Source organism: Anopheles gambiae, chromosome 2 (assembly GCF_943734735.2).
Source record: "Anopheles gambiae chromosome 2, idAnoGambNW_F1_1, whole genome shotgun sequence".
NCBI lineage: Eukaryota > Metazoa > Arthropoda > Insecta > Diptera > Culicidae > Anopheles > Anopheles gambiae.
In genome coordinates, this window is record NC_064601.1 from 95,608,708 (window position 1) to 95,633,916 (window position 25,209).

The window sequence follows — 25,209 nt, forward strand, 5'->3', positions numbered from 1 at the left end:
ATTTCGTACCACAACATTGATTTGGTACGAATTTTGTTTTTTAAACTGTAATAGCTAATTGACGTTTTTGAAAAGCTCGATAGAAAATACATACCAACACACATTTCTTAGGTGCCATACATACACACAAAAAACAGAATGTATTAGATCCTCAAAGCCGCTTGGTGATACATTTAGGCACTGGTACAACCAAATCGCTATAAATACACGCCCGGTCACGAGTACATCGTTCAAGCTGAGAGTGCATATAAGCGAAAACGGTTTGGAAATTATAATTCCACTAAACTCACTTGCAGACTGCCCATCTCCGATCGACCGGAAGCGCAGCGATACGAAACAATTTCAGGCCCCGCAGTACCTGAAAAGCTATTACCAGCTGCGCGAGGAAGAACTGCACGTCCTACCGAATGGCCAGCAGCAGCAGCAGCACCATCATCACCACCCGCACGGTCTACCATACACGGGCAATCCCTTTTAACTGGCTAAATGTTGTGTTACAGTGTTAGCTATCTTAGCATAGCGATGATTAATCAGTGTGGCCAACAGTTTCTTCCTTCCTTTGGTGCACGGTCCGTCCTGGCACAGTGGTGGCACCTGTTGTTATTTTTCTTTCGCCCTTTGCTCACGCAATCGCGATGCACTGACTAACATTTTCACCGTTCAGCTGCGCGCACGCCGCTGCTTCTGGTGTGTGTGAGTGTGTGTGTGTTACTGCAATCCACCGCCAATACACGATTTTGATGGGATTTTCCCAACAGCGAGAATAACACGTGTGAATATCAACCATTTCACAATTGACAAGGAGCTCCTTATCGATGTTGCAACAATGGTGTTGTGCAAATTTGTTAAATTTCCACCCCTTTTTCCACTTTTCAGAAGTTGTTTCGCAGATGCCTTACGAGAGACTCTAAATCGTTTGTTCCCAACAGAGACAGAGAGAGGGAGAGAGAAGGGAGGAGGGTCGATGATGGAAAGCGTAATCCACTCTTTTTTATCTTTAGACATTAAAGTAATCTAGTAATACGTGATACACGAGCCAGAAGAGAGAGGGAGTGTGGTGCGAAAGCGAGAGTAAGCAACAGTACATACAATTACAAAGGACAACCGGAAGCGGACATTTTTCCGAGACGAAATTACACAAACGATCGGTGAACGGATAGGATTGCTTCAAGTATCCCACACTTAATGGTATTGCACTTGAGAAGAGAAGCATTATTTTTATTTACAAACAAAAAAAATCAAACTGAAAGGAAACACAACAAAACACACAAAAGGAAGAGAGCGTAGATGAAGATGAAAACGAAATCAATACACCAGTACCTTTGACGAGTGACTTTAAGCGGAACACAAATTTCAGACACCATTTATTACGGTTCCTTCTTATTTTTTTGTGGATGTACTTTTTTTTTAAATAACGAAAAATGATATTTTTAATCGAGTTTGAATATTTTACCAAAAATGGTACACAGAAAACGGTTCATTTTTAACTACTATTTGGCTCAAGACAAGAAGGCGAAAAGGCGTAAAGATAATTCGCCCCACATGTAGCGTAGACAGACAGTACTTAAACAGAGAAACATCGATGGGTAATATAGAGCATAAGCGCTACACCTATTCGCCACAACGATCGCGCTCTCATGCCTACAGCAGCAGCCGGTCAGCTGCAGACATCCGACGATACATGCCACCAACAGCAGCAAACAACAGCAGCAGGATGCAATACACATAACCATTCGCCCGCCTGCCCGTGTTGCAATGCACGCGTCGCTTTGTACGCTCTGCATGCAGCTTCCAAGTGCCTTCGTTATTTCGGCTTTTGATTTGCAAATCTGTTGTTGTTGATCAGCAACTAAAAAAGAAAAGAAAAAAGTATTATATTTTATTCGTTCCCGCTGCTGCTCAATGTGACTGTAAATATTAAACATATAAAATACACCAACAACAAAAGCATATACCCTACACAGGCCACACAGACACACTGCTTGTGTGAATGTTGCCGAATGTTTATTAATCTGTGCATCCCACTCCCGCTCGCCCCATGAGAGTACCTGCATGTATCGTTGGCTTGTGCTGTAGAAGAAGCGTTTATCACCTTTTTTTTGCGATAGAGCAGCAAACTTAGTAGCGCGGTGCCTTGTGGTTGTTGTGTGCGTGTGTGTGCGTGTTGCGTTTGTGCGGTTTTTTTAGACTATGCTGTGTACTTGTACTTGTGTCGAATGCAGAGAGTAATAGAGATTTTATGCTGTGAAAAAGTGAATGTTCCTTCTTCGTGTGGGATCATCAGGAAGCAGAACAACAAAATCCGGATGTGATTTCCCAATCAGACAGGCAGGAAGCAGCAGTCTATTTTAATGGCTTGTGACAGCGAAACAGCCAGATAGCGATTTGACTTTTTGTTTCTTATTGGAAATCCAATTTTTCCTTGTGACTGTATTAGAGATCGCTCAAGACTACGGACGACGGATTAGGGATACATAATAACGGCCTGCCACGAAGCGGAATAGGGGAGCGAAGTAGTGTTTAGAACCGGATTGCGGAAGGAAATAGGAAATAGGAGAAAAAAAAGGAACTTACATGATAACAACAACAACAACAAAACTACATAATAAATCGTATTTTTTCATGTAGTTATACTATTACGGATTAGTTTATTGAAACGAAAATTTAGAGGACCATAAAGAAAGAAAACACATTATGCTCTGACAGTGATTAAGGATAGGACTTCCTACTAAGTAGATCGAAGAGCCAGCGACAATATGCATGAGATCCCACGGGGTAAGTATGGTTAGTTTGTTCTTTTGTTTGTGGCTGTAAGCATGGTTAAACGTTCGGTACTTTGTTAAATTAAAATCTTTACTCCTTACTGTTCTCAGCAATATGTTGCAATGTTTTTCTCTCTCTAATTCAATGCGCTATGTTTGTCTCTATAATATCCAAAACAACATGCTTCGTTTTTGCAACCATTCGTGTGATGTAAAATACTAATCCAACGTGCTGTTTTTCTTCTTCTCTGTTCCATTCCCATGCAGGCGGTAAAAACCCGCGCGGTATTCGTGTGTCCTCGTACGATCCGGACGATCCGAGCCATCAGCTGACGGGACACGGTCAGCAGGGACACGGTGTCGGTAGCGGCGCAACGACCGGCTCGTACAATGGCAATGGTGCCAGCGGCAACGGTAGCGGTGGACACGGTGGAAGCTACATTGCCCCGCCGACGCTTGGCAGCCAGCGGAAATTTATGCCCGGCGCGAGTGTCGTGCCCCAGAAGGTGTCAACCATCAGTCAGAATTACAATGAGAAAACGATGCTACTGTCCAGCGATGACGAGTATCAGTAAGCCTGGACCACCATACTAGCACCAATGCTGAGCAGGGATATGAGGGTGTTTCACGGTGGCAAACCACCGTTGTAGTGCTCTTGTTCGATTAATTTCCCTCCTCCTTCCAGGGTGAGAGGAGCACAGGAGAGCTCGTTTCGGTGTTCGGTGCGCGCCTCTTGGTAGAGTCGTTGTACGTGTGTGTGTGTGTGTACGCCAACATAGGGAGCGAGCGCAATGTTCTTTTTTGTATCATTATCGTTAGTGTAACATACACCTGTATTCGTTGCATGTCTGGCAGCTCTAAATGGCACATGTATCGGTTTTAATTTTAAATGTAATGGCATTTCTCCTTTTCACCTCTGTAAATGAGATGAGCAAGAAACAAAAAAACGGTGACGGGTTTGTAGGCAAAAACTGAGCAAATCAATTCACGCTTAGCAAACACCCCACTGCGTGTGCATTCAAATCAAAATTCAAAAAAGCATAGACCTAATCTGCGTACCTAGCACACACCATACATAACTGCTCCATCACAACCAGTACTGAACTGAAAACGCAGGCAGCAATTGTAGTAGTGGGAACAGTAAAACCAAAAAAAAAAACAATCTCTTAAGCAGAGTAAATGGCAAGATGGAAGGGTAAAACCAGTACAGCACAGAAGTCGAAAGGAAACCGAAATACAGTACAATAATCCTGCCATTTTTGTGACACTACAGAACACAAACTACAGACACACCACCCAAACAACCTGTACTTTACCCAGTAAAGGGAAGAGTAACGTGTGAAGAGAGTGCTATTCTCTCCCCCTGGTTCTCTAAACGATTCCGTCAAAGTGGCATCAATACTGAAATCTACTGTTCTATACTTCTATAGCGGAAAGGGGAAGCCAAATTCGTAGCGGAAATTTCAATAATTCTTAAAGTGTGTGTGTGTTTTTCATTTAAACAAATCATACGGAATTAATGGTTCTCAACGAGAGAGAGAGAGAGAGAAAGAGAAAGAATAGTAGCCAAATGTGCGTGGCAACGATGGAGGGAATGATCCGCAAAGCTTTAAGTGAAGGAAACCATTCATCATACATCAGCCCCATTCACCCATCCGTGTATCGTGCAACTTGCAGCATGCTAATCAGGCCAAAACTTTGCGATCTAATCGATGTTTATGTGGTTTAACTCCCTCTGGCCCTCTGGCGCAGACAGCAGCGAGGCGCAGGGTTGCGTGCTAGCTGTCGGCACTCGCCTCTTAAGAATATCCTGCAACTGCTCGCAACTGCTGCAGCAGCATGGGCAATATTGTTGTTAACATATACAAAGGAAATATGAACAGAAACTGACACAAGTGTAGTGGAAAATACAAAAACAAATCCGGATGCTTTTCCAGTTAATGAGCGAATGAGCAAAAGAGAATTAAATGCAACGGAGAGGAACGGATAAATAGTTTTAAAAGAGCCACAACAACCATAAAACAAAAACTAACGGAATGGGGAAAAATGTACTGGTGTAGAGAAAAAAGTGGGGCGGTCTAGTTAGTGTGCTTTATAATATATATATACATTATATATAGTATGCCAAAACAAGAAGGAGATAATGGAAGAGAGAAGTTATGAGGAAATAGAACAAAAGAGATGATAAAAACAAACTACACAAAACACACAAGCTGTTTCGCCGTCAATATCTGCAAAATCTGCAAACGATTAAAAATAGAACAGGAAAGATACAGAGAGAGATAGTTAGCAGTGGCTGGATGGGCTTGAACTATTTCTGGATTCGTTCAAAAAATCTAGTTCAACTTCCCAATCGGTGATGCAAGGCAAGGAAGAAAAGTTAAAAAGCATTTAATTCTGTGCTTGTAAGCAGTGTGTAGCAAGCACACCGTGATGATAACATAGGAAGTGGTGGGACAGTTGTAACGGGGAGCAAAATGTATGTAACGGGAAGTGGTGAAGTGGCCCGTAAGGAACGAACCTCTGTGTGTGTGTGTAGGTACGTATGGATCGTATGGAAAGCGATTCACACTCTATATATATATACATGTATTCTTCATTAAACACAAACAAAAGAGAAAAAGCAAACAAAGCAAAACAAAGCTATATCCATATACCAGGGCATGGGAGATGATGGGAAAACTGGAAAATGCATTACAAAAAGACACACACTCACACACATTTATAAATCAGTGCTGGTGGTGAGGGACAGGCTGCAGTACGCTCCCGATTTAAAATAAAACGGCCTGAGATGTGGACAGGTGGTGGTCACACGGCACACACGGCAGCACGACCCAAGGCTTTGGCTAGGTCAGATATAAAAACGGAAGAGTAATAAAACAAACAAACTGAAGATGAACATTTATTGAAAGTGAAACCCGGTGACGAAACATGCATTATTCCACTGCGATCCGATCCGAAACGTCCGAAACCACACACATACATACAGTTATCGGAGGAAGTGGACTTAACTGGTTAGTTGGTTGCGTGTAGTTGATCATTCGGTGATAACCTAGCTTCCTTGCTCACAAAAGAGAGACTGAATGAATCATATACACAGGTGGAAATGTTACTAAAACATACACAAACACCGGGCAACACAGCAATCCACAACCTGAAGCAATCCACGGTTCCACCGTGGGCTTCCTTGGGCGATAACCTACGCTACCGAAGGGTGGGTAAGGAACACACGCACACCTTTCGAGGCTGTAGGACTCAATCAACAGAGACGATAGAGGTAAGGTTTGTTTAACGACATTGTTCTACACTTACAATGAAGTCAGGCACGCGTGTGTATTGGTTTGCACAACCCCCCCGTTGGGAGATAAAAACACCCGTATATAAACATGTTTCCATCATTCACACTTCGACTAACGATCGTTATCGACCGATACTGCCCTGAGCGAGTGTCTGTGCACTGTGTACTCTTGCCCGTTCGCTGTTCGCATACGAAGTGCTTCTCCAGGGCCGAAACAAACCGAGAAAAAACAATGGGTAAGAATTAAACCCCTTTGCCTCTTGGTGCCTCTTAGTAAACGCAAGCTCTAACTCCTTTACTCTCTTTCAGCAACCACATGGATCCCGACCAGCGTGCATGGACCGTACCCACCCCACATGGTGCCGGGCGGTGTGGACAGTGACGGTGCGCAGATCTTCGTCGGCCGGGCACACCATGCCGGGGATCTGCTGCCCGCGAAAGTGATTCCGGACAAGACCGCCGCGTACGTTGCGTACGGTGGCCAGGAGACGCTGGTCGAGCACGTGGAGGTGCTGGTCCACAAGCAGCTGATCTGGGATACGGCTTCGGCCGGCCAGGTACCGCTCGGCGCTGTCGTCGGTGGCCACACGTCCGATGGGGAGATACTGTACGTTGGCCGCACCTACCACGAGGGATCGCAAACGATCGGCAAGGTGCAGTGCTCGCACAACTGCATCTACATCCCGTACGGTGGTGCGGAAGTGTCCGTCCCTACCTATGAGGTGCTGTGCGAGCGATAAAACACAAGCGGAAGGCGATGGGTAAACGTTGGGACAGCACATTTTGGAATCTACTTTTTAACAGGGCAGTTAATAAGCTACAACCACGGACTGACTGAAGGCCACTGGTGGTGGTACAAATGAAGCCGCGCTTGTGTAACAGTTTCATTGCAATTTCTACATCCGAATCAGTAAGCCCCGACCTTGGGCGCGATATTGTGAGGCAGTAGATAAGATTTTCCCGGGGCTTATATAGATCTTACCCTCCGTGGCACCGTGATTGATCGGTTATCGGATTTGCTTATTTTCGCGCATTGATTGTTGGCGAAATGAAGGGGCTAGGCTAGGCTTTAAGTGTCGAGCGTCGCGCCGCTTCTCTTTATCGTTATTCTCTAACGGCTTCTTTGTGCAAAGGTGTGTTGTTATCAGCGATGTGAAGTAGTATCATCTTACCTTTCGTTATCACTTGTGTGTGTGTGTGTGTGGAAAGGCCACGCAAACAGATGGTACGAAGAGATAGACGAGGTTCGGCTCGATTGTTCTAGATGGTACGGAATAGCGTCTTCCGTTTGTTCAAATTGTTTCTGCGGATTGTATTGAAAGAACCTGTTTGCATTCCATTAGGGCGGAGGGCGCTCGAATTTTTGTTTTCTGTAACGGAACAAAAACAAATATGGAGCTGAAGAACAAACATGAGTCACCATGTGTGTCATGTGTGGCTCAAAAATATGCAGCAAAAAAACCCCAACATTGTTTCCGAATTTGTATTTCAACCGGAAAGTGCATACGACATGCAGAATACACAACAAAAAAAAAAAAAACAACCCCGTTGGCTAGAGTGTTGGTGCCATCGATTCTAGGAACAAGAAGCACATAGAAATTCAAGCTGATAAACTTATCTCAAATATGATATGACCAACCCATCCAACAAGTAGCAGCACCACTACCACCAACAAGCTAAGTGCTTCTTAGGCAGTTTTAGGCTTGCTAATAAATGGACGTCGAATGAGCGGGCCCCACTTTACAGTGCATTTGCCCATCAACCGATCTAGGCGGCGTTGATCCAGATAGCAAGCAAGCGGTACCACATCTTTAGGATCTTCATTTTCCATCGTACGGCACACGGCACATCATCATCGTCATCATCATGAGCGGAGGTAAGTGATATCATCCGAGCGGTTTTGTTTAGCAAACGCAGCTTTACGCCGGTTCTTCCAGTGAGAGTCCATTCCATCCTCAAAGCCTCCTCTCCCGGAGGTAAGAAAGCGGAGACAGCTGAGCCAACAGAAACACATCACCAGCATATACCACCTTACCACCTTGTATGACAGTGAAGATGATTGTGCTTCTCAAGGGGCAAATTTGTGTTGGCGCAAGTAGACAAAGTTGGGGTAGAAAATGTGCCCTAGCGCTGTGCCGTGGTTTTGAAAGGTGATACGAAATCACGTACGCAAGTGGCCAATGTTGAGGCGCAATGTGTTGTAAACGCGTGAAATTGAATTGGAAAATGCAAAATTTATGTTGTGATGCTATTGGACTCTAATAGGAATTATCGTTCTTTTGATTTTTGGTGCATTTTTAGTTTCAAGTGAGACTTTTTTGTCATTTTAATTTATATTTCAATCTCTCTGTTGGATCTAAAACAATATTCTTTATTATACTACTCGTCATTCGTTGTGATAGGGATTGCAGCTAAACGGTTCATTTCAACATAGCTTTCCACAGACGTTCAGTTTGATAATCCGTTCTTCCCCTTCCGTATCGTTATCCGTTATCAGTCTTAGTCGCCCCGTAGATAAAGCTATAAATATAGATGATGCGTCGGTGCAACGTACGTGCAATACGCACCCCGCACACTACTCACATACCCCCTGCGTTGATGTTAAAGGGGCGCCTGGCTTCCCTGTGTTTTCACCCCCCTTTGGCGGTACCACGCTGACACACGGCTCTTTCGGTTTTACTCTTCAGGTTATCCTCATTACGGCTTCCATCCCGATTACTTGTCTAATCCGGCGGACTTATCGTATGACCCAACCGAACCGACGGCTCCACCACCGCCGTCCACATTGGTTGGTCAACGAAAATCCAGCTCATCGTCCTCCGATTCTTCACGGGCTTCTTGCTCCGCTTTATCGGGAGGTAGCGAGTGTAAGCCACCGGGTTATGGGCTAATATCGAGCGACTTTGGTACGGGGTAGTCGGCGGATAAAATGATAAGTTGCGCCTGTTAATAAATTGCATTCCGCTTTACACCGTTACTCAGTTACTCGTGTGGTGTGGGCTTTCTGGTACACTAACTTTGGCTCGGGGTGTCTCTCTCTCTCCCTTACTCGTGTTTAATACAAATCACACTGTTGTTGCATCATGGATCTTAGCTCGATTGAATGTAATTATTTGTTTAACCCTAACCTCTCTACTTTATCACTTCCCACCAACTAACGTTTATCATTCAACCGTGCGTAGTACTATCATGGCCGTGTCTAAACACTATCTTTATCATCCCTCTTTAGCTGGCTGCTGGCAACACTGCAACGTCAATGGACCGTTCCCGCCGAACATGGTGCGCGCCGGCGTCGATAGCGACGGTGAGGTGATCTACGTGGGGCGTGCCTTTCACGAGGGCGACATGGTGCCGGCCAAGGTGATCCCCACCAAGAACGTGGCGTTCGTGTGCCACGGCGGCGAGGAGGTGCTGAAGGAAGACTTCGAGGTGCTGCGCTACGGTGCGTTCGTGTGGGAGTACTCCTCGAACGGTTCCGTGCCGGAAACGGCCATGAGGATTGGCCAGACGATGGACGGGGAGCCGCTGTACATGGGGCGCGCCATCTACAGTGGGTCGCAAACGCCCGGCAAGGTGCATCCGTCGCACGGTTGCTGCTACCTGCCGTTCGATGGGGCTGAGGTAAGCGTCACCGATTACGAGGTGCTGTGCATTCGATAAAGGCACTACTGGCGGCAGTCGGTTGGGCTTGATTGATATGGATGGTGTGATTTTCGGGTAATAAATGGTAGGAGTAGCAAGCTGTTGATTGTAACTGTTCATGCGGGCCCGTAGTTCACCTTTTGGCATCCGAATTCACAGCTGCAATGATAAGGAAAGAGTGAAGAATATAGATTGCATCCAGGAGTCGGTGCGTCGACCAGAGAGGGGTGTACTCGATGGTTCAATTTGCTTGCAATGATGACCTCAAGATAAGCAATGTGAAGACTTTGGACGAACTTGGACAGCATCCTGAATACAATGTTTCGTTCCTAAAATCAGGAGGAAGTTCAATAACGGGTTCGATGCCGGTAGAAGGATTGATAATCAATGGGACCGAAACAAAGAGGTATTTGCCTATCTTCAAGATGGTAACAGTAGAAAGCCGTAACATCAGTGTCTGCAGTGGGCTCCTCACATGCAGAAGCTTTTGAGAATATATGAAATTGGAAATAACAACGCGAATTGTAATGGATCTTTTACGGATATGAATCTGCGGAATCGTTCAAATTTCACATGGGTCTAAGGCAAGGTGACGTACTCTCCTGTCTGCTCTTCAACATCACCCTTGAAGGTGTCATTCGAAACGCGCGGCGATTCTTTGCCGGACTCTCCAATTTCTTGGCTTCGCGGATGACATCGACATCATCGGCAGGACAACAGTGAAGGTATGTGAGGCGTACACCCGACTCAAACGCGAAGCGGCAAGAATTGGATTGAGAAGCAATGCGACGAAGACGATGTACCTGCTTGCCGGAGACTCAGACCATCTGGGAAAACAGTGTTTAAGTTGATGGCGACAGTCTCGAAGTAGTAAAGGAGTTCTGCTATCTCGGGACGGTCGTTACTTCGGACAATGACATCAGCAGCGAAATCCGGAGACGCATTGTGCAGGAGAATGGTGCTTACTATGGGCTTCACCGACTGCTGAGATCCAGAAGACTTCGAGGCCGCACGAATCTTGGATCATTCGAGCGGAGGATGCAAACGCTCTGGGCGTGTTTGAGCGACGCTTCCTCCGGATCATCTTTGGCGGTGTGTTCGAGCGTGAGGATGCCGGACTTATGTCCCACCAAGAAGATTCCCAGTTCGGCATGAGGTGTAGGGGAGTACAGCGAACTCGATGGCTGGATCAGGTGCAGCGAGACCTGTCGGAGATCGGGTGTATACATGGATGTGAGGCTGCAACCAGGGACCGAGCATCCAGGAGAACGATTGTTGACCGGACCATGTCACATCGACTTGCTCTATCGTGAGCAGGCTAACAAGAGAGAGGTGAGTCCGCAGACCATCCCATACATCATCGACGTATTCTTCTGATCGACGTATTCTATGAGATTGCTTCTAATGAGGGTAAGCTACCGAACAGTATTTTGGGTATATTATGAGCAGAAATTGAATATCTCCCTTTGCTGGTTTAGTAGCATCCTAACACGCATCTTACTGTTCACTTCTAGACATTCCATCTGTAACGAAGTTGAGAAGAATTGTGTTGTCTATTTGCGTTTCGAAGCTGCCAGGTCCATGTCCCACCAAGGAGACGTCTTTTAGTAGATCGTTTAAAGCGAATTACATGAGAAACAACATCTTTAATAGAATCATTAGAATTCTAACTGGAAATGCAAATTCGGGGTAAGTGTATATCGAGCTTCCCGGAAGATGATCATCCTGAACATACCAAAGCGACTAAAAGTAAAATAATAATAACAAAGAGTGTGTATTACTATAGGTTTCATTTTTAGTAACTTTAACTAGTAACTTTAATTGAATCTTTCGAGTGAAACAAACCATAAACTGGATGATCTGTAAGATTGTCACTCTCTTTTCATCAAAAACACGATATCTTGAAGATTTAAAACATCTTTCAAAAGTTGTTCAAAGCATCACGCTCACTGTCTGCAGTTGTATCAAGCGGTTGTTCATGCTCAGGCCACGAAATCTGAACACATTTACGAAAAACAATCCCGTTCCTCCGTTAACATTTTCACAAAACGTAATTCAAATCTTTTGGGCAACGGCTTCCTGCACCAGCGCCTACTGTGCGGGCCGCGTGTGACGTCCACACAGTGAAATGTCATAATATTTTGGTTATCTTGGCGTACTTTGAACTCCGGGACGAATAGGAAGAGACTCGCATTAATCCGTCGGTCGTCGCGATATCACGGTTGATATTTTCGCCGAACCAGTACGATATCATCGACGCGCTTCTAATCGTTCCCGGTGTGTTTAGTTTCCGTTCAATTTTTAAGTTACAGTTTCCCTTCGTTCCCGAGACCTTTACAACCCGTCCACCTCACAATATCGTTCATTGTGTTTACCCCCTGCCTTCCCTCCCGCTCGTTCGTTCGTTCGTTCGTTTACATCACACCCGAGAAAGGTGAAAGGACAGAAGTGTGTGTGTGTGTGTATTAGTGCCACGCAATGTCGGAAAACAAGAGCCCAATCAAGTATTTCCTGTCCGGCGGGTTCGGTGGCATCTGTACCGTGCTGGCAGGCCACCCGCTCGACACGATCAAGGTGCGGCTGCAGACGATGCCCCTGCCCGCCGCCGGCCAGGCACCGCTGTACGCGGGCACGCTCGACTGCGCCAAGAAGACGATCGCCCGCGAAGGCTTCCGGGGGCTGTACAAGGGCATGTCGGCACCGATCACGGGCGTGGCGCCGATCTTCGCCGTTAGCTTCTTCGGCTTCGGGCTGGGCAAGCGGCTGCAGCAGAAAACGCCCGACGAGGAGCTCAACTACACGCAGCTCTTTGCGGCGGGTGCGTTTTCGGGCATCTTCACCACGACCGTGATGGCGCCGGGCGAGCGGATCAAATGTTTGCTGCAGATCCAGCAGGGCGGCAACTCGCCCCAGAAGTACAGCGGAATGGTGGACTGCGCGAAGCAGCTGTACGCCGAGGGCGGGATGCGCAGCATCTACAAGGGCGCGTTCGCGACGCTGCTGCGCGATGTGCCCGCCTCGGGCATGTACTTCCTCACGTACGAGTACATCCAGCGGGCGCTGGCACCGAAGGCGGGCGAGCAGAAGGACGCATCGATCGGGCTGCTCGGCACGATCTTTGCCGGCGGGATGGCGGGCATCGCGAACTGGGCGATCGGCATGCCGGCCGACGTGCTGAAGTCGCGGCTGCAGACGGCCCCGGAGGGCACGTACCCGAACGGCATCCGGGACGTGTTCCGGGAGCTGATGCGCCGGGAGGGACCGCTCGCGCTGTACAAGGGCGTGACGCCGGTGATGTTGCGTGCGTTCCCGGCCAATGCGGCCTGCTTCATCGGGGTGGAAGTGTTCATGAAGTTCCTGAACGTCGTTGCACCAGGGCTGTAGAACGGAATGGGGGACGGAAGGGTCTAAAAGTGCAATCATCCTTGCAGTGGGAAAGGGATAGGGTTTTACACTGCCTTCAAGAGTGGTTTTTGGTTTGTTAACACGTTTTTGTACCCCTTTTTGTTACCGAGTTTGTATTATCACGCTCCTTTTTTTCTTTTTCGTTTTGAAAACCGTACATTGTGACCTCAGTCTCTGTCTCTCTGTCTCTCGAAGCTTTACATACAGAGCAGTGGACGAAATCATATGAAAAAGACTCACACAAAAACATGCACTTGCTGGGCAGGGTTGCTAAGGGAACGCCAATCACAATCACAATGCAGCATCCGTTTCTGTTATTTTTGTAATAAAAAAACAAGTTGACACTAAAATGCGCTCTTTCTCTCTCTCTCACTGTAAATCTATTCAAACTCCAAACTATCCACTTGGCTCTCCGCACCCTCCACGATGCCGGCGATTTCCATCCGTTTCACCATATCGAACACATCCTGCGGGTCGATCTCTTCCTCCTGCAGCTCCTTCAGCAGCTCGACGACGTCCTCTTCCGCCTGGTAGCACGGTTCTAGCGCCCGATGCAGCTCCATTTCGGCGTCGAGCGAGGCGATAAACACCGCCCCCTGCATTACGGCATCCTTGGCCGACCGTACCTCCTGCTCGAGCGAACCGACCAGCTCCTCCGTGTAGCCGCGCGACTGTAGCACATCCGTCGGCAGCAGCACATTGTCCGGGATGGCGAAGGTTTGGCGGAACAGGGCATTCAAGCGGTCCAGCGCGGGCTGGCAGTCGCTGTACATGGCGAGCGCCGTTTTGTTGCAGCTGGCCCGCAATCGTTCTGCCGGTTCCGGCGGGATTTGGCGCTTCTCGATCAGCTTTTCGGTAAAGCGGGACAGCAGTTTGCTCTGCAAGGACTGTACCATTTCGGCATCTGTGATGGAAAAGTGAAAAACAATTGAATGAATGTGATTGAAAAGGGTCTGCAGGGCGGATCGGTGTGTTTACTTTGAGCCACTAATTCCTCCAAAGAGAAGTTAAAATGCTGCAGCTCGTATTCTTCTTTCGCCGGGGCTTTTGCCATTCTGTGTGCAAGGATTGTGATTTAGCTTGGTAGTTGTGGAGATGAGCAATAGAACAACATTTACGATACAGTAAAGAACTTGTGCATTCGGACGCGTACAACGTATTTTTTAGGCGTTCTTTTGTTGTCAGTTGGTGTTTGTATTTACAACCGCGTTTGACAGTGCGTTCGACCAAGGTGCACAAGCTAAGGTGTACCGTTTAAAGCGATCTAAACGAACCGGTAAAACCGTTTCTAAATTTATCCAATATTTGAAGATAAAAATAAACAGAGAAGCACACATTTATGTTGTTATTATATTCTGTATTTTTTCTGATTTCTAAACGTTTTGGTTTCAGAAATAACCTCTAAAATCATTAAAACATTATGACAAAAATTAGCCTTAAAATGTTTGTAGAGCAACCTGTTTGTAACTCTGAAACGATAAAATTCACAAAATTTTACTTTCCGCTTCAATTGCACTTTTATTGGCAACAATCAACCAGCAAACAATTAAAATTCGAACCGGTAAAATCGTGTTCAAAATCACAGCCTAAGCACAGTGGGCTTTTCCATACAAAAAAAGTATTTAAAAAATCCCCAACATCACCTGCCATGGCCGACAAAGCTCCCACCATCCGCTACAACAAGGAGAAAACGGCTCTCACTCACTCACTCGCTTGCACGCTCTCGCGCATCTCGCCGTGCAGTCAGTCAGTCAGTCAGTCCAACAACTTTTCCGCGGAAAAGCGGAAATTTTCTCCTGCGACAGCAGCAGCGACCCAAGTGCAGTGTAGTGTATTTTTTTCTACCCTTCCAAACACAGTTTTACAAGCGGGCTAGTGGGTTTGTTTTTTTTTAGAAAGAACCATCCGCGTCCCGTGAGTGGCTGCGTATACGCGTGTTTCCGCGTGCATTGTCGGGTGGCAGGCGCGCGTGCTGGCTGGCGGGTCGCGTTAAAATTGCATCCCAAAATCAGCTACCGCAGAACCCGCGTGCGTGTGTGTGCTCTCCTCTCCGTTTTGGTTTTCCGTCTGCCTCCTCGCCCTGGGCCACAAAGGGTGAAAGCGTAAAGTTGGCTACCGTTTGCTTGGGCGCGCGGGTGGGGTAATCGATGGTAATGGCCAGCTTTTGGGGGGGTTTGCAACCCACCTTCCGTCCTTCCGTTTGACATCAACAACAGAGAAGACACGGCGGAAAAGGTTGCAGTAGGCGCGTGTGTTACACAGAACCTTCCCGTGTGAATAAAGGAGAGTGGGAGGAAGGAAAGGGGCGCATTGCTTCCTATCCTTTCGCAGCGATTTCGGTGCAAATGTACTCTTCCTGCAAAACGTATCCGGAGCATGGCAAATCGGAAGTGGTGTGTGTGTGTGTATGTGCAAATTGTGAGAGCGTTTTAACGTGCAGCAAAAGTCACAGAAATCGTTTTTTTTGCAGGGGGGTATAGTGGGGGTGTAGACGAGCAAAGGAAGAAGGGGCGTGGAAGGATAATTGTGTTGTGGGCAAAAAAAAGTCTTTCACCGACAAAAAAACGAATTTTGGTATTTTATAAATCATCTCAATAGCAAAATTCCATGTTTTTGAGTGCAAAGATCCATTTTTCCTCCAATATCTGCCCCAAATTCTTCAGTGCAGGCCGAATTTTCGCCATCATCATCGGAAGTGCTGTTTGTTCGAGCATAATGTTTCGACATTAAACGCACACACTGACACACACATGCGTACCAGCGATAGAGAAAGAAAGGCAGAAAAGGCAAGCGAAGAAGCGAAAGAAAGAGAGCGCGGCTGTGTCTGCGAAGAAGAAAATGCGGAAGAAAGATAGGGAGAGAGCGAGAGCATAAAGATATGCGCGTTCTGCAAAGGAAGCGCAACTACGCGTGTGCATGTGTGTGTGTGTGTGTTGCGTGCTTGTGTGTCGCTGAGAGAGTGAGAGAGAGATGGGTAGAGTTCGATTTCTCGGTCGATTATTTTGACGGAAAACGTCGTCGCTGTGTTGTGTAGTTGCAAGCAACATCAGCCATCGAACGGAGGTGACAGAGAACGTGTAGGAGAAGCCAAAAAGCAATAGAAATTGGCCAAAATACATTTGTTTTTTGTTGGACACAACACTCTCTCACACACACACAAGTGACGGGAAAATGAACCGAGAAGAGTAATTGTTTTTAGTGTGTTTCCATTCGGTTAGCGGCTTCGCTGTGCTGAGTGTGTTGATGGATGCCGTGACCTGTGTGTGTGTGTGCGTGTGCATGTATAAGAAAGGTGGTGGATGCTGGTCCCCGCAAGGGCAATATGGAGCAGTAACATCTTTCTGCAGTGTTGTGGTCGGCCACTGGGCACCCGTCGGCGGGTTGGCCGTGTTGCGGTGGCCACAAAAAAGGCGTTGCGAAGCCGATCGTGCCGGAGAAAAATCCTTCGTCTTGTGTTTTTCGCTTCACTAACTTCGCTCAAGATTAGGAATGGTGGTGGTAGTGGTGGTTGGTAGGTGGGTGGATAGGGAGGGTTCAGTGTGCAGAAGAGAGAGTGTGAGCGAGATGGAAAGAAGGCTGTGTGAGGCTGTGTGAATCGTCGTGCTTCAATCTCCCCGCCGCTGCAAGTGCACGCCTCGTTGCATCAGGAGAGACTGGTGGCCAGAGAGGGGCGTGGGGGGGGGGAGGTGTTGTAGCCGACATTCCGGAAATTGGCATCCACCCGGCGGCAACAGGAAGCAAAAAAACAGCAAACAGACTGCTGCACCAGAAGCCAGTAGGCAGTGAGAAAAGAAGAGAGAAGAAGAGGGCGATTGAACGAAAGAGAGTGAACGATTGTGTTTGAGAGAGTGAGAGAGAGAGCGCACGGTAGGAAAAATGAAATCGACAAGATGACAGCTCTCTTTATTCATCTTCTCCTGCTTTGGGTACGCGTACTGTCACATTTATGGTAGCAAACACAACACACAGACTCACAGCAACACGCACACAGAGGACGTGAGCGCACAATACGGCTGTGGTGTGTGCCGGTGTGTGCGTGTGTGCAGCTAGCCGCTAGCCCTAGCGCGCCGCACGACGATGGCTTTGTTTTGGTTGGCTCTCCAAGCAACAACCACACAGACGAACGTCGCGTACCGCAGACAACGGACCGCAGCCGAGTGAACGAAAACCGGACAGTGACAGTGTGTGCGTCCGATGAAAGGTAGAATCGAAATTAGAGCTGCCTTGATATTGTGAAATTGGAAATGAAGAAAAGTGCTCCCGGTTGCAGGTGAAAATGTGCACGAAATTGCACACCGCAAAAGGTGCCGATGTGCCTGTGTGCCTGTGTGCCTGTGTGGCTCTGTGCCCTGTGCGGAAGAACGGAAAGAAAGCATAACAAACGGCGGGTGTGTGTAGTGCGGTGGGCTTGTCTGCTACGAAGAGAGCGACGACGAAGAACGAAGAACACAAAATTTTGCAAAAAGAGTGGCTAAAGAACGTAGCAACGCGGGGCTTCCTATGCACATTTCCGCTTGCAGCCGCTTTTATGAAGTAATGAGCACTGTGGGGAGAGGAGGACGTTACAGCCTACTTGCTTCCTGGGATGATGAGCTGGCTGAGTGTTGTTCTCGCAGGCCAGTAGCAATAGTAATGCACCGTCTGTCCGTTTTCCGTCCCGACTCGCTGGTGGTGGTCGCTAATCAGCGAAGCGTGCGTCTGCTGCGAGAGTTATGTTGGTTGCTACCTCATCATCATCTGCACTAAATTCATGCGAGCGAGCACGTTCGGTGTTTGGAGGACGGGATTGCGAAACGCTCCCCCCAATTTCCCGAGGAAAATTTCCCCTTTTTTCCACGGTTCGTGAAGTCAGCAGTCTGTGCAGGCTGGGAAGTGTATCGACGCTAAGAACAGCTGTGTGATGTGGTAAAAGCTTCAAAGGTGGTGTGCTCACCAACACACACTACACGGAGCATTTGAACCTGAAGGCCATCGGTAGAGTTGACATTTTAGGTTCTTTCTAATTGGATTTTTTTTTCCTTTCATTTCTTCCGGCCGTCCACTGTCTAATAATTTGTTTTCCCTCATTTTAGAGCGGTTCATCTGGTGAAGAAGAGGAGCTGTCCCGGTGTCCTGCCAACGGTTACTTTGGTTTTGACATTTGACGATTTGTTCGAGATGATCTCTCTTTGTCCGCGTACGGCAGCGGAAAATCGATCGTGTGCAAGTTTGACGCGGGAGGAAAATAGATCGCAGATATCAATGGCCGGGTGTGAAAGATTTCGAAAAATTACCATCGATTTAACACATCCCCCCCCTCCCCCCGGCACACGATGCTTCTTTGTTGTGGGCGCAACAACCATAAACTGTGCATGAAAATGCCGGTGGAAAAGCGAGATAAAGCACGCGTATGCTGTGCTTTTGGATTTATGATTTTCAATTTATCAGTTCACTGTTGTTGTTGGCAGTATCACCCTGCCACGCAGATAACATACTGCGGGGAAATATAATCGCACGTAATGTGGCGTTTTGGGTGTGTGTGTGTGTGTGTGTGTGTGTGTGTGTGTGTGTGTGTGTGTGGAGGGGAGTATGTTTTAAGTGCAAATTGCATTGCGGATTATCAATCCATTTGCGCGAGATTACGCCCGGGATTAGCTGCCAGTGGAGTAGTGGCGGAACAGCTTATTATGCTCCATAAATAAGCTGCCGGAGTAAGGAGAGATGCAAAATGGGTTGTGTAATTTAAAAACAACCCCCTTTGATATGGCAGGTTTTGTTTTATAAATTAATTTTAATTCTTTTTTTTCTTATCGATTTTAGGAAAATCATCCCAATCACTATTTTATCCATTCCTACGGCGTGTTAATAACCCCCTCTATTATACATGAAACTCATAACTAGTAACAGTGTTTAGAAAGAGAGAGACCCTTGCGCCATTGTGAATACCATTGTGTGTGTGTCTGTTTCTTCGCTTCTTAGAATCCCGTTTTTTGGTGCACGCAACACGCGCCTAACATCGTTTCGAATACCATAGCATTTGTGTGTGTCTGTTAAACGTGTATGTGGTCCGTTTGTACATAAAAGTGGGCAGTAAAAAAAAAGCAAAAAAAAAAAAATGGGTGGCAAGTCCTCCCCACGCACGCCAGGTGTTGGTGTCTGTGCCGCGCCAATGAAGCCAATATTCTGCTAGTGCGCGATCGTGTGAAATAGCAAAGGGTGGTTCAAATATAGAAATAAGCAAGCGCAATCGTACGTTCGAAAAAGGGCCAGCAAAGGAAGAACCCGCTGTGCAACACACACTTCCTCCACAAGAGTTTCGAGGAGTAGGAGGAGGCCGTTGCGCAACCCGCGTTGATATCCCGTGTGTGTGCGAGCGCGCCCGCTTCATCTCCCGCTACCCGGAGTAACCGGAAACCGATCGAGCGTCGCGTCAAATACGAGAGATGCAGCGATCGTCCCGCGCGTCCGATCGTAGCAGCAGCAACAGCAACAGCAGCAAGATCATCGTTCCCGTAGCCGCCGCCGTCGCCGCATCAACGTCATTGGCGTGTCGTCTGTGGTTTGGCGCGAGTCGACCGACGCCGCGGATGGTGGTTGACACCTGTGACGACGACGCCGCCGCCGCCGCCGCCGCCCGGCCGTCATCGATCGTTGGTGGCCGCGGTGTCGAGGATGGTATGGATCGTACCGCCCGCCAGCCCCCGATCCTCTCCCTCACCGGTCGCTAGCGCACCGGATCGACAAGGCAAAGGGTGGAGAATCCGATCGAAACGGTAATCAAAACGCGTCTCAACAGCAGAGAAAACGATCGTACGCCATCGGCGTGCGCAGCTTCGCTTGTTGACCGTCGTTATCATCAGCGTTGCGGACCGGGCAGACCGGGAAAGTGATAGTGAATCGTTGTGCATCTAGCGATCAATCTTTTTGAACGAAAAAAGAAGAAAGAATAAATAAAACAAAAATAGGCAAAAGGTTCAGTGGAGCAGATAGAACCGCATTAGTGAAAACACGTGCCGCGAGAGCATTATTATTGAGTACCGGAAGAAGTTACTCTCATATACATAGTGTGAATGTGAGTGAGAGTGTGTTTGTGTGTACAGTGAACGTAAATAAATATTGTGTACAGTGAAGTTAAATCATACCGAGGACCGGGCACCTCGTTTTGAATCTGTCGTAGCAGTGACACGACGACACTCGACCAAAACCCCCGCCACAAAGTGATAACACAGCGATCAACGAAAAACACCAACAGAGAAACACCCCGTTCTATACACATTTATTTGCATTTTTCCGCGACCGAGGGTGACTCATCTAGAGAACGGAAGACGGAGCCACAGTGAGTCGAGGAGCTCATTAATTAAAAGCCTCTGGAAGAGATAAGGCCGGGTCAGAGCGCAACAAACACCACAACCACAATTCAGCAGCCATGGATGGGGTAAGGGCGCTGGACATCTTGCCGCTGCTGAACGAACGGTTCGCCCTGCTGTCCGGCGGGCGGGACAATCGCGGCGGTCCGATCATCTGCTTCCCGGCCACGACCAAGCGCGAGCGGATCAAGCCGGAAGACATCAAGCGGGTCGTCAGCTACTTCATCAACATACCTAGGTAAGGCGAACTGATGGACCACACCCCCCCCCCCCCCCACCCTTATGTGTGTCTATATTTACAAACTTTTGCGATAGAGACGGTTTTACTTCGGTTGCAATTTTTAGGTCACACATTTGGAAGAAGGAACCGGTTTGAGGCACAGCGGAGGGGAAGAAACCAAAATAGTTTGGGGAAGTCCATTTAAAGCCACACATTTTGGGGCAACTCGCGTGCGAACCCCGTTAGCACTGTTTCACCGTTTGCATTAATTTAAATGTTTGTTATTTTTGGTGGTGACGGACTGACCGGGAGGGTTGTGTAAGTTGTGTACAAGCAACTGACCCTGAGTGCTTGAACAACGGGAGCGATAGTACTGCAGGCATGGGGAACTCGTGGTCGTCGGTGTCGTTATTCTCCCCATGTACGCGGTGCTGCGGTGTGGCCAGAGAATCGTCGATGCAATATTTTTTCCCCGTCTACGTCTACGAAGACTTCCTCTACCTTGGGGTGAGGCTTTGCTTGCTGCAGCAGACAAGGCGTTGCAACGTGCTGCAGGTTAATAAAGATCCGCCTAGACGGCACGCGTTCCAATGGCACCGGTGGGCTAAGGAACTTTTATTATCACCACGGGAGTTTGGTGCTGGAGCGGTGTATGATGAACGAGTGAAAATTGTTGGTAGACGCTATTTCCCTTTGGAAGCATTGTATGGTGCAATTCACATTATAAAAGGGTTGCATTTTTTATTAAGATTAAATTATTAATTCAAGATGGGACATCTTCTGTTCCTTGATTTTTAAATTATCTCAACTTATTCAAATTGTTGTTTTTTTTGTTGTTGTCTTTCCTCTTGTTAAAATGAATATTATATATTTTAGACATTTTTTCAATATCATCCTAAACAATAAATGGATTGAAATTGGACTTCAGATGTTCTTTAAGTAATGTCGAGTTACACATATTGGATAATGACTGATATAATGAACGACATATTGGACACAACTGATCCTTTAAATGTTGGTCATTATTTATTCAATTTATTTGAACGCCAGGACGGGCTTACAAATATTAAAAATAATGCTGCTTAGCTCTAATTAGTGAAGTGTAATTCCTAACAAAAATTGCGCTATCTAGGAAGTTTAGCAAGGGATCATTATGACAGTACAAGCTTGAACAAGGGGCGATGGCTAATAGAGGACGAGGACGGAGGGATCTAGAAGGAATGTAGAAATGAATGGTAGAGAGGAGATCAGGAACATGGACAGTGCTAAGGATCAAACCAGCAGTGAAGCAAGACTGAGCTTTCTAAAGAGTCAATTCCCAAAAGTTGACAACGAATTGCATATGGGGGCAAAGGAGAATGGCGCATTATGCGCCGAATAGCGAATGTAATGAAGAGTTTATGTTCTCTTTCAAGTCGAGTAATGCCTCTAATACTGGTAGGACTCCATATAATGCTGGCATATTCTAATAGAGGCCGAAGCTGGACAACAAACAGAGTGTAAAAACAGCGAGGATCAACTGAGGATCAACAGAGAGAACTGTCAACTGTTGAGCAAATTACTAGGCCGAGAATTTGGCTGGCTCTGCTAATGACGTTATCGATATGGTCAGCAGAGGTGTGAGTATTTATGACAACCATGTGGACTACAGGGCCTTAGAACTCCAGACTCCAGACAGCATAGAACGTATAACTAATGCATACATATCAAAAACACATAGTTTTTTTTTCACACTATCTGACGGAAAGCAGTCAAACACGAGAGGCTCCGTTCAAAACGTTCGCTCAGTTCAGAGATGATCGAAACGAGCGACAAATCGAGTCGGTCTAACACGCATGATAACAGCATAACATTTACATTTTCGGCACATATTGTTGAAGGCTCTAGTCAGAGAATTGGCCCTTTATGTGTCCTCCTGATGGTGTAACTTCCAATTATGACTTGCTGGATTCAAATTTACGCCTTGAGATCGAATCTTGGATGCTCCAAAAAATGCTAATCATTAATTCCTCCTATGTTTCCCGTATGCAAATGTATTAATTAAAGCAGTGGCACCATTATCAGCATTACTTTCATTGGACGTGGAAGTCACCAACGATTTCTTGAGTAATAAATCTTCCAAATGATAAGAGCTAGTGAATGGAAGATTGATAAGGTGCCCTAACGTTATTGGAGTATTGATTACAAAAGCCAAATCTTTATTGTGCGTAGAAATGAGGTTCGTTAATAGAAGTCAAGCAGCGGTATGTTGTATAGTGCATGCCACTAAATGTAAGCCCTGCAAATAATGAGCTTTAAAATGTTTTACTCGGAGTTGCAGTTAGTTGGGTAACGACGAACCCCTCCCCTAACTGAAGATACCAGCAACCGGTGTAGCGCCTCACGTCGATAATGATGAATACCACCTTACTCGGTACCGGCAGTGACCCCTTCGCCCCAACCCTCATCTCCACTCCCCGAACTCACACACACACACAAACGCGCGGCATAGTTCGCTGCCTTTTCTAGTGCACTTCCGTTATGCACACTCGACGTGTGCGCGACTGTGTACGCATAAATCCTTTCCCATCCGCCGCTGTGGTGGCGCACTGGAACGCCTTTTCCCCCCCTGGGCGCCTTTCGTTTGACAATAGATGGGGGATGGCTTTGGATGGATGAGTTTTCCGCGAACAAACACATTGGAACGCAAAAACCAAAACAAAACCACCCTAACTCGCTCGTGGTGCTTTTGTATTTCGCTCCACGACAAACCCACCCACCCGCGGCTTAGGCGGTCGTTAGGTTTCGGGGTATTTTTTTCTCTTCTCTTCTCTCCTATGCCATCTAATTGGATTGAAGTGGGAAAAAGGGGTACTTATTGCACCTGCGGGCTGCGACAGTTTCGGTAAAAAAGGGTGAAATGTGGGGAAAATGATGCAGTAAGGCGGAATCGTCATCATCATCATCATTGCACACCGCCAAACCCCGAGGGAGCTTACCAGGAAGTGGTGGTGTGTGTGGGGTGCAGGGATACGGAATGGGGAATGTGCATCCCGGAGCACTTTTGCACTCTGGAGGGGGGGCCCATTCTTTGTGGGAAGGAGAAAATCTAACGAGAAGGAGATTTTTCGCGACAATTACGACCATATTTCTGGCTGTGAGCGTGGGGAGATGGCATAATGATGATGGCATTGCTCTCGTGGTGTGTCGGTGTGATGTTTTGATGGAAAACTGAACATAATAAAGACAGTATATATCGTTCATTAGGGAAGTTGAAGCTGCAGACCCAAGAGCTTGGATGCATTTTCACGTATCTAAAAGAAGGCATACCATCATAATCCTACTTGGGGCGAAGTGGTGCTATAAGACTTTTCGCTTATGATTATGATAGGGCTGCGAAAAAGTAAGAAGAGTGAAAGCTTTTTAGCTGAAATATTTGGAAAAAACATTAACTGCTTTTTTTCGTCTATTTGTGCTCAACTATACCATTAGTATGAGTCTTTACTATATCTGCGGCTAATTAGAGGCTTTGTCTCCTGAAGTTCTCTTTAAAGTCAGTCTTTAGTCTCTTTAAAGGCTAGGCTGATTAGTATCACACACTTCTCACCCAGTGTTATGTAGTAAATCCCTCTTAGGTGAAGAATTACACCACAATTATAAACGAATTGTTAACCAACAAGGCCTACCACGATGTCAAAAAGTGCGCTAGATCAACACCGTCAAGTCAAGTCAAACTCTGCGCCGCCTACCAGTTGGGATTCGAACTGAGTGCTTCTTCGTTGTGTGTTCTTCTGCCTCCTACCAACCACACTATGGGACGCATCTCCAATACCGCACGCTTAAAATCAACCTGCTCAACAAAGGCCCGCCGTACTGTTGTTAGCACTCTACCCCACCACCACCACCGCCACCGGCGTGACTTTCAAAACAAAAGCAGATTATATGCACTTACTAAACCAAATGCGAATGCGTAATGGCGTAGCGTGGAGTGGATTACTTCTAATTATCATACCTCAATGCCCCACCAATCGGGTGAAATGATGCGGTTGGATGTGGGGGGGGCTTTTAAATACTTTATGCACCGAGCAAATCTCTTTCACCAAACACACAGCACTGTCCTATTCCAACCTTCTCTGCTCCCTCCAACCCAACGATCGATAGTGTGCAATAAAGTGTGTGGTAAATTATGCAGTTAGTCCACACACTTTACCCCACCCACTTCCATGTGTAGCCAACCTTACTCTGACCCGTTGGCAGTGGCCGCAACCACGCATTTGTTAGCTAGTTAGCTCCCAATCGGTGTAACACACATTATGTGTCAGCGGCAGTGTGGGTATAGAATTTAAACTGTCGATTCGAAAATCGATGGCCTGTTGGGCTGTGGACATGGGACAGGAAGGAGGGAGGAGAGTGCGGGAGGGAATTTTACAAATTGTATGATGAATTATTTATGGCAGCTGGTGCGCGTTCTCATTAATTTGCCGCTCTCGTTTAATGCATTATTGGTGGTAGCAGCAGAAGATTAATTTGTTCGATAAAAGTGTTGTGCATTAGCCT

At 46.9% G+C, this 25,209-nt stretch overlaps 6 protein-coding genes across 25 annotated transcripts in view; 5 read left to right on the top strand and 1 right to left on the bottom strand.

Moving 5' to 3' along the window:
* Positions 1 to 4,644, top strand: part of LOC1276774 (transmembrane protein 184B) — a 31,773-nt gene extending 27,129 nt beyond the window's left edge. For 5 of the 11 annotated variants that reach the window (XM_061651332.1, XM_316160.5, XM_061651330.1 and 2 more), the window contains one exon: positions 877 to 2,631. In XM_061651332.1, the coding sequence (XP_061507316.1) occupies positions 877 to 911 (35 nt within the window). In that variant the 3' untranslated portion in view covers positions 912 to 2,631. Of the gene's footprint in view, positions 1 to 296; positions 2,632 to 3,029 lie in introns of those variants that run through there. The other 6 variants (XM_061651325.1, XM_061651324.1, XM_061651327.1 and 3 more) reach the window with 2 other exon arrangements.
* Positions 4,170 to 6,924, top strand: LOC5667303 (uncharacterized). The gene is made up of 2 exons (XM_001688731.2): positions 4,170 to 6,296; positions 6,370 to 6,924. Exons 1-2 carry the CDS (start codon positions 6,149 to 6,151, stop codon positions 6,798 to 6,800), a joined length of 579 nt encoding a protein of 192 aa, XP_001688783.2. The 5' UTR covers positions 4,170 to 6,148; the 3' UTR covers positions 6,801 to 6,924.
* Positions 6,925 to 7,165: 241 nt separating this feature from the next.
* Positions 7,166 to 9,814, top strand: LOC1276775 (natterin-4). Of its 4 annotated transcripts, none has more exons than XM_061651335.1 (3): positions 7,718 to 7,936; positions 8,748 to 8,966; positions 9,290 to 9,814. In XM_061651335.1, the coding sequence occupies exons 1-3, from the start codon at positions 7,927 to 7,929 to the stop codon at positions 9,718 to 9,720; spliced, it is 660 nt and encodes a 219-aa protein (XP_061507319.1). In that variant the 5' UTR covers positions 7,718 to 7,926; the 3' UTR covers positions 9,721 to 9,814. The 4 variants fall into 4 exon arrangements, with proteins under 4 accessions (XP_316161.5, XP_061507319.1, XP_001688784.2 ...); XM_001688732.2 differs by having other exon boundaries at positions 7,767 to 7,936; positions 8,748 to 8,927; XM_316161.5 differs by lacking the exon at positions 8,748 to 8,966 and having other exon boundaries at positions 7,166 to 7,936.
* Positions 9,815 to 11,780: 1,966 nt separating this feature from the next.
* Positions 11,781 to 13,457, top strand: LOC1276776 (congested-like trachea protein). The gene has a single exon (XM_316164.5). The coding sequence runs from the start codon at positions 12,181 to 12,183 to the stop codon at positions 13,084 to 13,086; it is 906 nt and encodes a 301-aa protein (XP_316164.4). The 5' UTR covers positions 11,781 to 12,180; the 3' UTR covers positions 13,087 to 13,457.
* Positions 13,204 to 14,320, bottom strand: LOC5667302 (uncharacterized). The gene is made up of 2 exons (XM_001688734.2): positions 14,086 to 14,320; positions 13,204 to 14,011 (listed from the first exon to the last, which is right to left on the bottom strand). The coding sequence occupies exons 1-2, from the start codon at positions 14,159 to 14,161 to the stop codon at positions 13,488 to 13,490; spliced, it is 600 nt and encodes a 199-aa protein (XP_001688786.2). The 5' UTR covers positions 14,162 to 14,320; the 3' UTR covers positions 13,204 to 13,487.
* A 483-nt stretch (positions 14,321 to 14,803) lies between these two features.
* Positions 14,804 to 25,209, top strand: part of LOC1276778 (triple functional domain protein) — a 67,987-nt gene continuing 57,581 nt past the window's right edge. Inside the window, exons 1-2 of one of the 7 annotated variants that reach the window (XM_061651603.1) lie at positions 14,804 to 14,933; positions 18,907 to 20,691. In XM_061651603.1, the coding sequence (XP_061507587.1) occupies positions 20,513 to 20,691 (179 nt within the window). In that variant the 5' untranslated portion in view covers positions 14,804 to 14,933; positions 18,907 to 20,512. Of the gene's footprint in view, positions 14,934 to 16,109; positions 16,293 to 16,427; positions 16,623 to 17,085; positions 17,378 to 18,906; positions 20,692 to 25,209 lie in introns of those variants that run through there. The other 6 variants (XM_061651606.1, XM_061651608.1, XM_061651604.1 and 3 more) reach the window with 6 other exon arrangements.